General features: G+C 39.3%; 1 protein-coding gene across 2 annotated transcripts in view; it reads left to right on the top strand.

The window, feature by feature from the left end:
- The window catches only part of STX18 (syntaxin 18), a 67,415-nt gene that overhangs the window by 47,266 nt on the left and 2,309 nt on the right, over window positions 1-17,840 (top strand). Inside the window, exons 4-10 of one of the 2 annotated variants that reach the window (XM_065060514.1) lie at window positions 564-641; window positions 743-809; window positions 4,144-4,259; window positions 8,620-8,708; window positions 15,615-15,673; window positions 16,484-16,553; window positions 17,103-17,598. In XM_065060514.1, the coding sequence (XP_064916586.1) occupies window positions 564-641; window positions 743-809; window positions 4,144-4,259; window positions 8,620-8,708; window positions 15,615-15,673; window positions 16,484-16,553; window positions 17,103-17,384 (761 nt within the window). In that variant the 3' untranslated portion in view covers window positions 17,385-17,598. Of the gene's footprint in view, window positions 1-563; window positions 642-742; window positions 810-4,143; window positions 4,260-8,619; window positions 8,709-15,614; window positions 15,674-16,483; window positions 16,554-17,102; window positions 17,599-17,840 lie in introns of those variants that run through there. The other variant, XM_065060515.1, reaches the window with a different exon arrangement.

Below are 17,840 nucleotides of genomic sequence, written 5' to 3' on the forward strand. Positions count from 1 at the left end.
AGTATAACATTTCCAAGTTTGAGATAATTCAATAACTTTCACAGAGTACTGGTAAAGTAACAGTGATTTTGACAGTCGGAGTATGGTATCATGCCTTTACAATGCCGTCTTATGGAAGTTGTAGAGAGAACTTCTGCTTTGGCATTTTTGAGTTGACTTGCTCTGTGTGTTTTCCATGTAGCGTATACACTGGAGAATTTAAAATGTTAGATGAATATTTTAAGCAAGTTAAGTCCTTAGATCTGTTTTGCCAGGCTTGGCTTGGGGACATCTATTCTTGTTTAGAAATTTAATTGACATAATATGACTCAGTGGCGTATATAACAAATCAATAACATAAATATTTTAAGACCTTAGTTGTTTTCAGCTTTTGCTTTGTTGTAGTGATTTGCTGTTTTATGGAACCTATATTTAAATATAGCTGTTTCAAATAAATATTAATATATAACATATTCAAGTGCCTATTAACATTTTATATAACTGCGTATCAACTGAAAATGCAAACTCTGTGTAATCCAGTACAAATTTAAAAGGCTGTGTTATGTCTTTCTTTTGTATTTCAGCACACAAGGGTGTCCAGTCTTCTCAGGTAAAGGAGCACAGAACAGCTGTCTTGGACTTCATTGAAGATTACTTAAAAAGTACTTAGTATTTTGAGTGGTTAAAAATGAACTATTGTATTTTCCAAGAAAGAAATCATGCTCTTCTAACCTCAGGTTTTGTTTACTGCTGTCTTGAACAGGAGTGTGTAAGTTGTATTCCGAGCAAAGAGCCATCCGAGTTAAGCGAGTGATAGATAAGAAGAGACTGTGAGTAGTGTCAAAAAATAGTTTAACTGTGCCTTTCGTTTGTAGGATATTCAACAAAACTATTATTCATGTTTAGATTCTAAGGAGATTGTTTTAAGTTCTGCTGTCAGCAGATGCATTCCAGGGCTCCTTCGCACTGCTGGAATGAGAAGTTAAGTTTATAGATGGCAGAGTGCCAGTACAGTGTTGTACTTTACATTTATGCAAATGATTAAAGCACCAAACTGGTAAAATGTGGGTTAATAAATGTACTGGACTTCTACAAATGCAAAAAAAATATTTTTGTGTGTCCCATTAAGTAATATTGTGCATAAAATAATTTTGAATGAAATCCTGCACATTGGTAATATGTCTCAAAGATACCATTAAGGATACTGTCTCTCTCTAGTTCTCCTTTTTTCTTTTACACACACACATATATATACACACACATATTTAAGACACAAGCTTTCTGATAAAGCAAGTGATTTTGTTGTGAATCTTAATTTTAAAATAACAAATTCTAGAACATACACATCAATACATAAATCGAGTGTTTTTTCCAAGATTTGATGCTGCTTTATCAGTTTGGTGTTTGGCTCAATCAGCTGTTTACATTGAAACTAGAGACGTGTTTTCAGAAGTCCATAAGTACTTTTTATTCAGTGATTCAGCATGATTAAGCACAACTGAATTCACTCAGATATACCCACCTGAGACACAAATAGCAGTACAGGTAGAAACCAAGTAAACAAAATACCCGAACCAGTTCTGAAGTTGGTTCAGAAGTAATGAGAGAAAAATAAGGCATTGGTATTTTTGTAATTCCTGTAACTTTTCAGAAAACACAAACAGAAACAAACTGTGTGATATTTTTAGTTTGTAAAAAATAGGTAACCTTATAAATATTTTTCACACTGCAAAGACAGACAGCATGGTCCCTGCAGTTACAGCATTGCCTCACAAATACCAGCTCTTCTCTTTGTTGTACTCCAGTGTTACTGTTTCCATGTCAAATCCCAGGTTCAAGATGTCTTAGAGGACTAAACAAAGAAAAGAACTCAATTTGATGGATGCTAAACATGGGGCAATGAAAAAGCTATCTCAGAAGTTAGAATACCACTTAATTAGAGAGCATAAGGCGTTTAAAAATAACCCAGGAGATGCAGTCCTGGTATGCGATAGTAGAGGATGCCTTTCTGCCTCTGTCTACAGATGTAAGAACTGTGATAGAAAACAGATGTTGACCAGGTAGAGCCTGTATGCATTGTAGACAGGATGCAATGGCTAAATTGTCAGTTAAGATAAAATTCAATTTAAATAAATCAGAGAGCATAAGCCAATTTTTATGATGACTTGAAGAAAAATTGGCTTTTTTTGTATACCTTTAACTATTTGACTTTGTAATTTCCCTAAGAATTTCAGTAGATGTGATAAGAACCTGTTCCATCACTTAAAAGAACTATGCATGCTCTAAATAGTGCATCCCAGGCATTTTTTCTTTTTTAATTTAAAATCTTTGCACATTAGCGTACTGTGCAAAGTAAGGGCAACACACAATAAAGGAATACATTTCTTTAAAAGTAAATTAATCTTAGCGCTGATCTTCTTTCCTGCAATTTAGTCAACATAAAATATGTGCGTATCAGACAGTACTGGAGGTTTGCAGTAGAATTACACTTCGTGTTTCCTTTTATATTGATAAACATCCTAAGCTCTTCAACAAATTGCCTGAGTGTTATAATTTACTTACATAAGTTGCCTTTATGTATTAGCTCATAATTTTTTCATTCAAAAGTTCTGCCAATTACATGCGACTAGTTCCCAAAATGAAAAGCTGATAAATAAAAACACAAGCAGCTCATTCTGTAAAGATAGTTGGTTGTGATTTTCAGTGTTCATGTTTATTGGTATTCAAAATTATATTTCATTTCATTTTTAAACTTATTTTTCCATTCGAATATCTTGTGAATTATGTATACAGTTATTCAAATCAAGCTGGAGAACTGGTATTTTATTAGTGTCAGAGTCTTTTTTTTTCCTCACTATTAAGCAAATTTGGGACTTGAGAAGGAGGAGATGAGAGGAGTTTGTTCTTGTAAAATTACCAAAAGCCAAGTACTTGCAGAATTTTTAGAAAAGTTCCCTGTTACTGTTTTTTCTTGTTTAAATAATATAGTCACTAAATAAAGGCTAATGCATTATAATCAGTTTTTCTTAGAATTTTCTAATTGTGGGTTAGAATTGAGACAGAACAGAAAAAAGGAAAGGAACATACAGTGCAACACCTTCTGCAATCTTCCCCTGCTGCTTAACAGAGCATAATGAGATTAACTGTTGATGGTATTTGGGAGGGGAGGAAGTGATGAAGGTGCCACAGCAGGTGATTCAGCCCATTGCTCTTGGGTTTTTTATTCTTTATGGTCTCTAACAGCATAGTTGCTGAACCTTCAACTGTCTACTATGTAGCAGTTGCAGAATTCATTCTAGTTAGAATAAACCGCAGATTTTTACTGTAAAAAATGGGTTGCCACTAATTTTAATATTTTTTTCTGGTGTCATAGTGAAACGTACTTGACAAGTACGCAATATATGGGGTGTTTCAAAATATGGACCCAGTTTCTTCTGAGGGATGTCATCAAATTGGATCCATCTTTTTGAAACACCCTCTATAATCACTGAATACACTTCTTGGTTTTTGCATTGCCTTTATATTAAAATTACATAGCAGGGACATAGATGTAGTATATAACTCTCCACTCCATACGGGTTTTCTTCGCCTTGCTTCTAAGTGGTCTTTTGTTTCTTTTGGCAAACAAGGTAAGGATCACTTTCATCCCGGTTAAACTGCTCTTTAAAGCTACTTGAATAAAAATATTTGTTTTGGGAAAAAGCTAATTCTGTTTCATTTTCTCACTTTTCCTTTATGATAATTCACAATATAAAATTGTAATTATTACTTGAAAGAAAACAAAGTAGTGGTGTTGGCTGTTGCTACAAAAAACTTTCAGTTTGGCTAAAATGTTGTTTGTTTGTTTTTAAAATATGTATATTTTAATACAGTGGATTTTTGAAAGGAAGTTGAAGAATATGCCTGTGTTTTTATGCTATAGCCTTCAAAATTCTCTTCAGCTCTTAACATGTAATGTATTTAGTTCAGGAATACTATTCATGTTTTCTTTGCTTTTGTAATAATATTTCAGTGAAAGTTGCTGAGTACATTTTGTATCTTGACTGGGAAATGTTTAATGTGAAGTTGTCAAGAAGTGTCAAATTTACTAATCTGCGGTTGTTCTCTGTTTAGAGAAATTCAACTGTGTAATATCAGTTAAGTTACAGACTCATGTGCTTCTAGGTCCAGACTCGAACCTGAGCAGAGCAATGTGTCCAAATCACCTCTTTCCCCTGAGAAATCTTCACAGAATCCTTTAGATGATCCTGAAGAAAAGCTTTCTGCGGAGGAAAGCAAAGGTAAGGATAAAACATACTTACATTTCGCTTTTTGTGGTCAGGCCTGTCAGTTCGCTAATACTTTCTTCACATGACAAGGGCCTGTTCCAATGACTCCAACCTTTTCTATTTTCATCTCCGCTGAGTTGATCAGGGTTTTGTGACACACATTGTGAGACACGAAGAAGCAAAATCTTAAACTTTTTGACAACCTTTTTCCGAGCAGCTAAAGAAAGTCTTATGCTTTGCTGGGTTCCTCATCCTCTCAATAAACTCTGTGTGAACTCTTTCCTTTTTATTTCTTTTCATCAATACCCATCTACTTACGTATCTTCTGAGATCTGTCCGATTTTTCCACTTTCCTTTCACTGATGGCAAGGAATTGGAAAGTAGCTCAGTGCCTTCCTGAGCACACAGACCTTGGGGTGGACACCTCTACAGTAGGAACTCAAAGATGGAATATGTTCATAGTGGGAAGGTTACTGTCTGATCAGGTGCAGTAGTTTTGGGGATGTTCTTCTCCACAACAAAGAATTTCCTTGCTGGAAAGATGACATCTCACCTGTCAGTGGGCAGGAGATAGCCTGAAATCCAAAGCAGTATCTCTGACCCCAGGGTCATTTCGGCTGGTGCTGTTCTTGACAGGGCTTGTGAACATTGCTTCTGATATTTTGGTGGCCTGCTTCTGAGGCCAGGGGATGTAAATCCCTTCTCTCAGCCGTTTTTGTCTGTCCTGGGACGTGTACACTGGGCAGATGTTCATTGCAGAATGCCTTTTGGAGTAGCTTCGCTATGCAGATAACTTTAGATTTCACACCTGAAGAGAAATCTTGTTTCTGTGATTCTGGAGTTACTTTTCCTGGCTTGAGTTCTCCTGCTTGTGCTGTGCAGAGGAGTCCAAGGTACCCTGTGATTTACAGTGTGAAAGTTATTTTTGGAAAGAAACAGAAACTGTATGAAATGTGCCATTACGTAGAGGGTAATACTTCATCGAGATAGAGGAAATGCACTCAATGGCCATATTATTCTAATAAACAGGTATTGTTTCTTTGGTGATTTTTATTGAAAGAGTAATGTTCCTCTGGTTGGTGACTTCAGGGCTGTACAAAGGGTGGATTCATATGGAGTGGCTACTTCATTTCTGGATGAAGGCTCTTTTACTGAATTACCACACACTGTGCAAACAGCTTCATTTTCTGATACAGCATTGCTTATCTTCCTAACCAGTCTGTACTTCCGCAGCCCTATCAGTATGCTTCCCTCCCTCCCTGTGCCCCCACACTGAATTTATTGTAAGAAGTGAAGTTTTTGATCATGTGTCATTTCTAGTGCTTACTACATTTTTGTAGCATGTCTGAAGTGATCAGCACACAGGCACATGGATGAGTTTCGCTGTAACACGTTATCAGTGTCTGGCAGGTGTGAGCTGGTGCTGGCAGAGAAGCGGCAGCGCAGCAGCATCTCTGCCCTCTGCTCTTTCCTTGTTGCTGAATGTCTCCACAATCTCTGAAATTGTGCACTCCCTCCCCACAGCAGCATTCAAAATTTTGCTCCAAAAATCTGTGCCACGCTGTGGAAAATGCTGTTCTTTGGTTGCCTTGGACACAGCAAACCACCGTAATAAACAGAAATGAAGCTTTGTTTCTTGTACAGGAGCTTTGATTACTCCAGTTTTCACTTTTATTAGTTTATGCTTTAGTTTTTTATAAGAAAGTAGGGGTGCTGTCGCATAAGAGATGCTGATGCAGTATTTCTTTATGAGCGATTGCTGACTAGGCTTGGAGAAGACTATGAAACTTGTATATCAAAATAAATCTGTCTGAAACTGTCTAAGTGCAGATAGCCTGTGATTCCTCACATAAGTGTAAGTGTTGGTTGCTGCTGCTTATAGAAATCAGCCTCGTGACTTCGCTAGTAGGTGGTTGTCAAAGCATGGAAATGGTGTGAACAAGATGACGAGGAAATAGGCTCAGTTTAAATTTTACAGTGTTCGGTATTTCTTTTTTTTTTAATTTAGAAGTGACTTCAAATTTTTAAGACATTGGAGAACTTACTGTGTTTAGGAATAAACTGTTTTATCCTCAGCTTAAGTGGTTTAGAGAATGGTGATCACTTGTGTTTATGATTTACCCATCATCAGCGTGCCTGGCGCCCTTGTGTAAATATCTCAGCTGTAAAGACAGTTTTTCTGAAGGGAGTTTGTGGCCCTGTCCTTGATTTGAACGTTATGTCCTGCTCGACGTGCTGAAGCACAACTTGGGTTTTGTCTGTTCTTTTTGGCAGGAACCAAAGCAAAACGTGCCTACCTTTGTTTTGAGGCAAAGCACCTGTTTACATTAGAATTATACATTATACATGCCTCATGGTAGGAAAACAGCCTCTTTGAAGATTGCTTTTATGTGCTGACTGTTTATTTGCGTACTACAAATTTGAGCATTTGTTTATGGCAATAAATGTAAATAATGAGTAGCTTTTGGACGGCTCCACAAGCTTAGCAGCTATGTCCTTTCAGCGTGGAAAAGGGTTCAGAGGACTTGATCACTATTTTGTTTCCCTGTCATGTGTTAACTGCTTCTTCCTGCAAAAGAAGCGTGGCTTGGCTTTCGCTGGGTGATGTGTAGGAAAGTGATCCTGTCAGCTCCAGGAAAGCTGCAGCACAACTCTCCCAGTGGCCACGGATGTTCTGCAGTGACAGGAGGAACCCTGGGGAGATGTGTTTCTCACTTACCGCTCACCGTATTTGCTTATTAACAATCACATTGGATACAGGTGCTGGTTGTTTAACATCGCTGACAGGCCCTGAAAATAATTGGTTCCTCTGGGCTGAAATCAGAATATATCTTTTATTTTTTTTTTTCTTGGCTCCATAAACTAATTATCTTATTTTCTTTGAATTTAGTAAATAATTCATTATAGTTTTGATGTAATGTAAATACGTTGATTACCTAAACAAATCAGTTTTGTGTTTCTGTGGAAGATATTAGACATACTGATGGTACCCCGTGGAAAACATAGCATTGAAATTTTTCTAAGCAATCTTTAAGATATTCTTGTTTTTATTTCTTACTACTTGTAAGAAAGAACAGATTTTTTTGGGGGTGGGGTGTTTGGTTTGGGGTTTTTTAATTTACTATATTCCTTATCCACATCTCTCATTTGTAACATTGTCATTGTACATCCTGGTTTGGTTGTTGGGAAGCAAAATATACAGTTACAAAGCAGACGTACAGAACAATACGCTTTCATAATATTTATTTTTCAAGAGTTTTCACAAACATTATAATGGAGGATAAAAGGGAAAATTTCTGCTTTAAATCCTTTTCATATATATGTTTATAAATAGGGCTATGCCTTTCAGAGGCTTCCCAAGAGAAGTCAGTATCTGAATGATGATGCAGTGGTGCTGCTTATGCAACTGGAAAAAAGGCTTGAAGGTTATAACAAAACAAATGAAAATACTTATAAATGCCTGAAAAAGATCACTGGGATAAACAGGAAGTCTGAAATCTATGAAAAAATGAAAACTAACTCTTTCTGTATTTTAATGTGCTCTTGTTGGGTGATTTTAAACACTGCTGCTACAACAGCTGCAATAACAGTGGGTTCCTGTAGCATAGTTTCTTTTCTCTCCTATTCTAACTTTGCCTATAAATCAGAAATATATAATTTAGCCTAAAAATAAATCTTCCAGAAGGAAATATCCCAGAAATAGCCATCCACTATCTTTAGTGCCCAAGTCCTGTTAAGATTCGTGCAGCTGATTAGCTTTAATTGAAGGGGAAGGACTATTGGAATCCATGAGGCAGCTGTGATGTGTGAGAGTTAGTTGTGGGATGGGGTCTGATCCTGCCACACGCAGAACGCCCCTTGCACCGCCTGCTGTGGGATTTGCACTGTAACACGCAGTTTGCACAGCGTGAGGAAATCAAGTTTGTCCTGTGAACTTTGCTTAAAATGTCTTTGAGATTCTGTTTTTATTTTTTGGAATGAGGAGCTGGTGGTTCTGTCGAGTCTCATTGGAAGATAATAGCTTTGCATATAGACTGTCATTTTGAAAAATGTGTGTTTTCTTCTGTTAAAAGACAAATGCTGCAGTATTTTGTGCCATAATAAGTCCCAGTGCATTGTGAGTTGATTTACGTCCTTCACTGTCAAGATATTATTGCAGCTCCTTACAGTTCACAAAATTACAAATACGCATAGACTTTTGTCCTAGTTTAGAAGTTAAATGTTACTGGTGTAATTTTGTGCTTTAGGGTGAATCTTGGTTAACAACAAATGAGATATAACGAGTTCGGGGTTCTGAAATGGACGAAAAATGCTTTTCAGTTTACTACTTGGTGTCCTGCGTTGTCTGAGGTGTTTGGTGGTTCTTTCACAGACAGGAATCTGCCTGATGCCCAAAGTAACCTGGGATTGTGGGGGGACGGTAAAGGTGAAGATGAGCTGTCACCTGAAGAAATACAAATGGTAAGTATATCTTGCATTTTATTTTCCATTTTATTACATTTTCTGCTGTATTCATATTTATTAAGAAAGTACAGACTCAGGCAAATTCACTTTCAACTTTCACGTTATGCAGAATAATGCCATAACAAGATATACCTTTTGCACATGGTTTGCTGGTTCTTCTGGTAGCAGCTAATATTTAAATTGCCACGAAATACTTACAAGGAGCCATGAAATTAGTAACAACATATTTCAACAGTTGATTATTTTTTTAATTATGAATTGGTTTTTTTTAGTCAGGAAGCAATAGAAGCGAAGGCAGCATCAGAAGCAGCATTGTGAAACTTCTGAAAGAATAAAGTCTTGGCCGTTTTTTACTTGGACTATTTCTAGAACACACCTTAAATAGTTATACTACTTAAGTATAACTATGGCATTATACTTAATTTTATTCCTTTTTTGGATTGATAGATCAGATTGGATTACTAGAAGGACTAGCTACAAGCTCACTGTTACAGCAGAATCTCATTCATTTTACCTTTCTGCATTTCCCCATTATCAGCACATTTATGTATTGTTTGATCCAATTCTGCTTACAGTTGAACTGATACACTACAAAAATTCTAACGTAGGAATGATTGCAACCTGTCTGTTAGACTTTTTGGATGTTCCTAAAATTCAGTTTGTCAGAGAGAAGAGGTTCTTGAGGGGCTGCTCGTGATGCTCTCGTGGTGTTGTTGAGTGCCCGTCTGACATCTGAAGTCTTACTCCTGCTTCCTGTTTTCTTTTCGAAGAGAATTCTTTACATATTTTCATTCTGTGTTTAGGCACAATATTATTATTCCCCTGTGTGTAAGCTTCCAGAGAATCAGGAGAAAACAAGTTGCAGAGGTGATGGCTCTGACAGGGCTTACTAAAAATTGACCACTAAATGTTGAATTGCCTTTTGTAGGCTTCACACTGTATTAAGTTTTAAACATGCCACTCGCCATGGTACTTTTGGAATGAATACATTTATTTTTCATGAAATCCTTTTATACTTTTTAGATTAAGGCCCCCAGATACCTCATGACTTAGATGAGTTGCCCAAGTCTGTGAGTTTTGTTCTGTTTCTCTTATCAGGAGTGAAGAAAGATAAACATCTTAAAATGCTCATTTTTGCCCACTGAGGATTTTAATTTTTCCCTGGAATAAGTTTTCTTTAATGACTTTTGTGAGGGGGAGTGATTCCAGGTCTAAGTCAGAGAAAAATCTATGTGCATAGTTTAAGAGCTGCTTCTTAGGCATTCGGGCAGCTCTTTCTAAGGGAGAACCATTAGATTTCTTTTAAAAATCCATTACTATTCTTTGCCCATTCAGAGCTCTCCTGTGCTGTGCGTTTTTAAATTATTATACATTTTTTAAACTTCTACTGGTTGTTTCACAGCAATTTACTTCTGTTGTGGTTTGAGGAGTTGTGCTTCATGTGAAAAGGGATATAAAAAAACCACTGATACTCCAAATAAAATAAATTTATAGCTCAGACAGACTGTAGTATGTCCTTATTAGTTTACACCATTCTGCCTGTAGTTTGCAAGAAAATTTATAGTATTTAACGGTGCCTTGATGTCAGTGCCATGATTAAGCCTAGAAAAATGACTTGTGCCAGAAACTTTAGATCTCAGATTTAAGTTTATCCTTCTGCTCAGTGGGAAAAGAGAGACAAATTTACTAGTCTGTTTAGAGAAGCAGAAGATCAAAACGCTACCAAAATAAACATGACATACTCTAACACACTGAAATGTTATTACCGCTCTTGTGCCGTAGTTCATTCTTAAATTTCCATGTATGAATTTACATTTGAAATTTGTTATGTACTCTCGGTACTTGTGGTTTTGTACTGATACTAGGAAGCTACTATTGAAAAAAGCACACAAAGGGAAGTTACGGCTAGAGCAGCCTCCTCTGTGCTTACAGTCTATCCTGAGTTTTGCAGAAAGCTGTTTGTGAGCTGCGTGTGTGAGTGTCGTGGGGGTTCCAGAGCTGCTGTGGCCTGGGCTTGGGCTGGGCTTGGGCTGGGCTGGGCTGGGCTGGGCTGGGCTGGGCTGCTGAACCTCTGTGCTTCTGGCCCTGCTGTGGAGAAACACTGGCCTGCTGGCTACTTGCTCTAAAACTAACGAGCATCAGTTACTTCCACATTATTCTGTGGAAGGAGTCTACATTTATTATGATTTTAAAGAAAAGTGAGTCAGCATTCATGACAGTGTTAATACAGACTTAAAGTTGTTAAGTAGAAAGCGAGCCGATTATTTCTAGTTAATGCAACCCCCCCCCCCGCCTCCCGCCATGAGGGTCACTTGTTGTCAGGTAATGTTTTTACCATTGCATTGCATAATATTGCCATTGTCAAACTGTAAACAGAGATTTGTATATTTGTGTAATACATCATACGTTTACAGCAGGGTTTCAAACACAAATTTTGCCACTAATATGTTGATGCTCAGAGCTGAGCAAGCCATCGCTGTTTTGTGGACCTAACATGGGGGGAGGTTGATTGGTCTTTTGCTTAGAATTTGGGTCTTTTTTCCTTTTTGTGAACATTATAATTAGATAAGTTACAAAGGCTGGGGATGTATGGGGTGACTATTGCACAGCAGAACTCCTCTTTCAGCTCATTTTTGAGGAATGTATAGCTAAGCATTGGTCTTTATTACTAAACGCTGGATACTGTGTGATTTCATTCCTAACAGACTTTAGTCACTGGATCCAATATTCTAATTGTCAGGTAAATTTAGGTCCAAGGTGTAACTTGGAAATAATACAAGTGTTTGAATGTGCTTTGCTTTTTTCATTGCTCGCATAAAACCTTCGTACTAACTTGGCAATATTTAATGACTTCATTGTGCTTTTAACATAGGAAGGGTCTTTATGAACACGTTAACAACCCCTCACAGCATTGAAGTTACTCAGAAAATCCAGCAGGTCCCAGCAGAGGGTAGGATACCGTGTAGAAACTCCTGTGCTGTGTCAAATCATACTTAACAATTCTCAGTCATGATTCCAAGATCCTTCCACTGGGTAAAATAATGAATTAAAGGCCTATCATATTGCTACAGCAGCAATTTCTATCATTATTTTACCCACAGGAGAGAGCTTTACATTGTTGGAAATGGTTGCAGGCTTTTGTATGAGTCGGACAATAAATTTCAGTTTATAACTCTGAGTACAGGTTTGTTAATGTTTTTATAGTTATTGTGAGCAGATGTCTCGTGGTTGCATTGAGTGGGAAAAAATCTGGCTCTGCTGTTTGAGTTGTGAAAATATCTAATTGTCCCTGACTTGATCTTTTTTGTTTGGTTTTATCTTAAATTCAGGTACGGTACATATAGTGACTCATGGGGTAACAAAACGAGAGCTGTGATTATTTCTTCCATGCATTAGATTTTTTAGACATACCTTAAGCAGCTTGTCACTTTATGCCGTACTCTGGTAACAGAATATTTCACTGTCATAAAAGAGGCTACTTTAGCAATCCATAAATCATTGAGCTGTACTGATGGCTATAGTTCGGTGTATGTTCCCATCGTGTAAATCCCCTTGTGACACACTGGTATAGGATGTGTTCTGCTCTCTAACCTTTTGTTCATTTGACTGGCGTAGCATAGCACTGCTGTGTGTGCCAAGTGGTCCATCAGCCATGATTTCAAATTGCAAAGATCATTTAGCAGTTTAAAAGGCAATCCGTGCCAGCAGAGGGTTTTAAATATCAAAGGGACTTTTTGAAGAATACTTTCTCAAGTGGATTTGTGCTCTTTGTAAGGGATTAAAATCATTCACTGTTACTTTATTGAAAATTCACTTTCTAAATTAGTTATCATCTCAGTTTTACTAAGGCAGCAAAACGGGTTTTTCATGTTGAATGTTTGTGCGGAAATAGTTACAGAAGTCAGAAGAAACAATTGCAGCTTGGTGGCCTCAGCCACGTCAGGACCATCCAGCTGACTTGGTGCTAAACGTCGTGGCTGTTGCATTGCTCTGTTCCTCGGCTTTGTTCTGGGGTGACTCCACTGGAACCAGGGAGGCGCAGTGGAGCGAAGGTCAGGGGTGCAGGGCTGGGAAGGAAATACCGCACTGCAGTGGTACAGTGATGCACTGTACAGTGTACAGTGTATTCAGCTCTGCAGGAGACACTACAGACAGCAGTGGCAATGACAGGTGAAGATGTTGCAACACTCGTACTCTTGTGTTTAACAAAACCATGGGATCTTTAGTGTGGAAATCAGTGCGACCTCAGGGAGCTTGTGCAGAATATTCCCCTGTTCCCCCTCAGGCCATGGGGCTGGGCTGCTTCCCTGAGGGCACTGCCCCACAGCCCGCCGGCTCCTCTGTGATCTTGGACTCTCTGGAGTCCTTTACCCAAGAAGAGAAAGCTGTTCTTGCCAGTCAGGTAGATAGTGAACATCTAGTACAAAAGTAAATTTGTATTTGAAAAGAAATAAAAAATCATTTTTCATTATTCTTCATGAGATATGTCTGAAGACTGAACCTTTTTCTGAGATTCACTGTTACCCTTCGTTAAACATACCTGTCATTTCACACTGACTTCTGCCAAACTAAACCTACAAATTCCTGATTTTTATCACAGTAAACATTTTCCCCAAAGTCATCCGGGTTGACATTTAATGTGCTGTCGGCAGAGTCAGGTACTGGTTCTCTGAGGTCCTGGTGGGCATGAAGCAAGATGAAAACCGTTAGAGCACAAAGCGTGGGGGACAGTGGCGATGGCTGGGGTGTGAGAAGGAGGGAGTGAAGGCCGAGGGTATGGAAGGCAGCTTGACTTCACTTGTTTTCTTGCCTTCCTGTGTAGGTCTGTAGCAGTGCAGAAGTCTTTCTCAGGTTCTGCTATCCACTCTCCCTTAGGCCAGACCTATCATCTGGTCCTGTGGTGGGATTCAGTTTACTAACCTACCAGAAAACTCAGGGGGGAAAAAGTGGTTAGTGAGCTACAGTGTCATCCCATGAAACCAGGGGAGCGGCACCTGCTCAGGCCTGTGCATGTGGAGAAGTGCAGGACAAATTCCTCAGTGGCTGCACTGGATCTTTTTTACTGCAGCCTGCATAGCATGCACACTTTATTCTTTGTGTTTGGATTATGAAAGCGCTTGATATGGCAGAGGTTTCCATGGGAATGTTGTGGATCGCTTCAAGGGACGCACACACGTCAGCAGCTGAAGCAACGCTCCTGGGAAGTTGCACAAGCTGTGTAAGGAAGATCTTAAGAGACCTGGCACAGAGATGCTGGTGGCGTGATTGGGGCAGGGCGGGAGTCCCACTGCTGGCAAAGATCATCACCGAGCGCAGCAGTATAATAGTGTTAAATGTACACGCTCCCGTAGACCAGCTCCGTGAAAGGAGTTACGGGACGGATTAACTGTATGCCATATTACAGCCACTGATTTTCATGTTGCATCTTAATGATGAACTGTGCTGTTGTTTAAACTGCTTAGAAATATTAAGTGCTTCATTTTCAGCTATTCCAGTGGCACAGCTCTAAAAACAAAATGCCAATTTGCCTTTCACTGATGCAAAGCCCCTGCTGTTATCGTAATTCTCTGATTCGGACCTTTCCTCCTCCTTCCTCCTTTTGCTTTTTGCACAAGATGATAGTTGTTTTCAAATACTGTCTTCTCTGGGCAGCACCTCCTTTTCTTGCAAACTATAGCACTGGGCATTTGCTCAGGTAGCGAGCAATTCCTGTTGCACCGGCTGAAAATCAAGCCTGACCTGTAAGCAGAGCCTTTCATCTTCGACAACACACTGCTCCGTCTTAAAGAGGATAACAAGACCTTGCGAGGTGGCCAAGAGTAATGCTGCGCTTTTACTGATAATTAAATTGTAACGTGATTGAATTATGCCAGAATCACAGTGTATTATGTGGGCTGGTTCAAAATGAGGAGATCAACTGAACTAGAACAGGGCTTGGTGTCTTGCGCAGCTCCGGTGTCAAATTCTTTGCATTCTGAATACTGTTTTCTGGTATCCACGCCGCTGCTTGTTTCGCTCAGGTCTATCAGAGGCGCGTAGCAGGTGGTTTTCAGCAGAAATGGATGTCCTGTGTGCTATTTCTGTATAACCGCGTTAGACCGGGGTCTTTCACAGATTTGTGAGAAAGCGCCAAGATCCAGTCAGTTGTGTGCCTACCACAAAGGTCCAGCTCTTACCGAGGCTTTGGCCATGTAGCATTAACAGCCAGAAATCATCAGGATCACTTGCTCTGTAACGAATCTCATGATCCAACAGTCAAGTACATCTAAAATGTCAAAGCCTGTTGTACTGTATAAACTCTCCCATTTATGCTTGTGTTTGACAAATGTAGTGCTAAAAGTATATGTAAATGTTTCATTGATGGCTCACGAGTTATAAATGGAAGAGCTCTGCTGGAATAAGTGAAGCCAATGCATTTCTGAAGTATGAAGTATTACACTAGATGTCAAAATATTTCATATTGTAGCAAAATCTAAAAGCTCTTAACTTCATGCCATGGGCAGTACATGAATAATGGGGATGACAGTGCAAAGATACCATGAAGAGAATCGCCTGCCTTCTCAAGTGTGAAAGCTTTCTCCACTCAAATTTCAAAAATAATAAAAAAGGACAGATTTCATCTACTCTATTTTTCCTTACTGCAAAGTAACTTGAGCAAAATCTTCAAGTTATTTCATTAACGGGATGAAAATGACAAGTGCTACAGTGACTGGAACAAATAAGCAAATTCATAGTGCTTGTTTAGGACAGTATTGGTAATTTTGAAGGTCTTTTTAGTTGAGACACCTGGTGAATAGATTGCAGGGAAGGGTGGAAGTTGCTTGATTGGGGTGGGGGCTGAAGAAAGTTCCCTGAGTCCAAGCATGTGAACTCATGTGTGTTTTCTTTCTTCTGTTCTTCCAGTTTGAACAGGAGAACCAGAGGCTTGTTGGTGAAATGAATAATCTCTTTGATGAAGTCAGGTACAATCTCCTGTTACTTGACAAACCGCTGCATGTGCCGGTCCCGTAACCCCAACACCCACTCAGTGCATTTGCTGCAGGACACCCGGCTGTGTGAACTGTAGCGGGGGGACAGAGGAGGGACAAAACAGGAGCACCCAGCAAACAAACTGTATGAGTTTACACATTGTGTGGTTGTGTAAAGAATGGGTCTGAGTGACACAGGAACTATGGAAAATAGTATTGGTTAGATTTGGAGGGTTTGTGTTCTATGTCGCTTATTTAAAGTTTTAAAAGATGAAGTTTTCCATTCACACCGCGCTGTCAGCTCGTTCACAGGCAGCAGCGGGGGGTGCAGCCACCGACCCCCGAGCAGGGACCCGTTTTGAGGGCAGAGCAGCGGTGCCGCTTGCTCTCCGCCTGCTGTGCAGAAAACCCGAAAGGCCAACTCCAGCTAGAACGTGACTTTTGGGTTATCAGTGCTGGGCAAGGTGGATTCCACACTTCAGAGCAGCACATCAAAAAGATCGGTCAAAACTGACTACTTAGGGCCTACAAGGGATCTTTTTTTTAATATATGAGATGGAAGAAGGAAGATGCGTGAAGCCCTCACAGTGAAGCCTGAATTTTGGGCGGTGTCTTTCCCGGAGCTTCACTGTGAGCTGCTCGTCTTGCCAGCACTGTCCTCACATCCCGGCTGTGCCGGCACCCAGATGGTGACAAACCAGCCCCGCGCCTGGCACAGCCCGCACACCGCGCCGGGAACCGCGCCTGCAGGAGCCGGAAATGGCTCAACTCATTTCTAACCCAGTGTTTCTGTTCTTTGCCAAGACAAATTGAAGGAAAAGTGGTGGAAATCTCCAGACTACAAGAGATATTCACTGAAAAAGTCCTGCAACAGGTTAGTATAATGTAATACTACAGCAGCAAATACAGCTTGAAGAATTTCTTGGGGGTATTTTGGTCTTGGTTGCATGCAAGTTGTAAATGTAAGATTAATTAGTCTTTGACACAAACGTGAAGGAAAATATATTTGTTTTTCAAATGCAAAATCACGGCATTTACTGCTGTTACTTAGCAGCACATACTGGGAATGGAAAATGTAACGTGTTAGAATGATCCCTCTGTGTCAGTTGGCATCCTGCTAAATGTGTTATTTAATAGCATCCTTTCTGACAAGGGAGGCACCTCTTCCAAAAGAGCTGGCAAAAACTAGACAGGTTAGGCTTGATTCTAGATAACTGAGAGACTTCTGTTGATCCTGGTGGTCTCCAGTAAGGCTCATAAAATCACACATCAGGAAGTTACAGCTTAATTGCCTCTGTATCTTTGCATCATTGAAACTAAGATGTTAATAATACCATATTTTATTTTATATTTGGGTTCTGCTTGTTCCCCAAATCCTTACAAGTGTCTTTTCCTAAAATTCATCTGTTTGTTTTTTTAATAGGAAACTGATATTGACAATATCCATCAATTAGTTGTGGGTGCAACAGAGAATATCAAAGAAGGCAATGAAGACATAAGAGAGGTAATGTCTCCAAGTTGTGTTTTAAACCCGTTTCTCTTTGTTCTGCCCAGGTGTAGCTTTACACAGCACATGTTCACAATCATCACTTTGCTTGTCTTGCTAACGAGAACTGGAACAGCTATACAGGTCGGTAGAAATCCGCTTGGCCTCACCTATTTTTTAAACCTGAAGGTCACCTGGCATGCATTTAATGGCCTGTGAAGTTTGTTTTTAAAAAATAAATCAATAAAAAAAGAGGAGGAGAAATTGCAGACTAAGACTAAAAGACAGTGCTGAAATTGTTGAAACTGGAATTAAATGCTGAACGTTAGCAGAAAAGTCTCCTTACTATGCTGAACACATCTCACGTGCTCCTAGGACATGAATCTATCCCACTGTCTTACTAATTAGAGTGAAATGTTGTTTTCTCTCAGGAACTGAGATTTCAATAAAAACAGAGTTCCTGAATTAGGCTGCTCAGTAAATGGCTTCTTTATTTTTTTGTCCTTCCTCAAAGCATGCAGAGTATGTAACTCAAGGATGAGTTATTTACTGCTCAACTCTCCTGAAATGCGCATCAAACGTACATTAGCAAGCGTAATTTACGGCCTTAACATTTCTGATTTGGAACTTATTTCCACATTTCTTCAAATAGAGTAGAATAGCGGGAATGTCTTC

This window comes from Columba livia, chromosome 4, assembly GCF_036013475.1.
Source record: "Columba livia isolate bColLiv1 breed racing homer chromosome 4, bColLiv1.pat.W.v2, whole genome shotgun sequence".
Lineage (NCBI taxonomy): Eukaryota > Metazoa > Chordata > Aves > Columbiformes > Columbidae > Columba > Columba livia.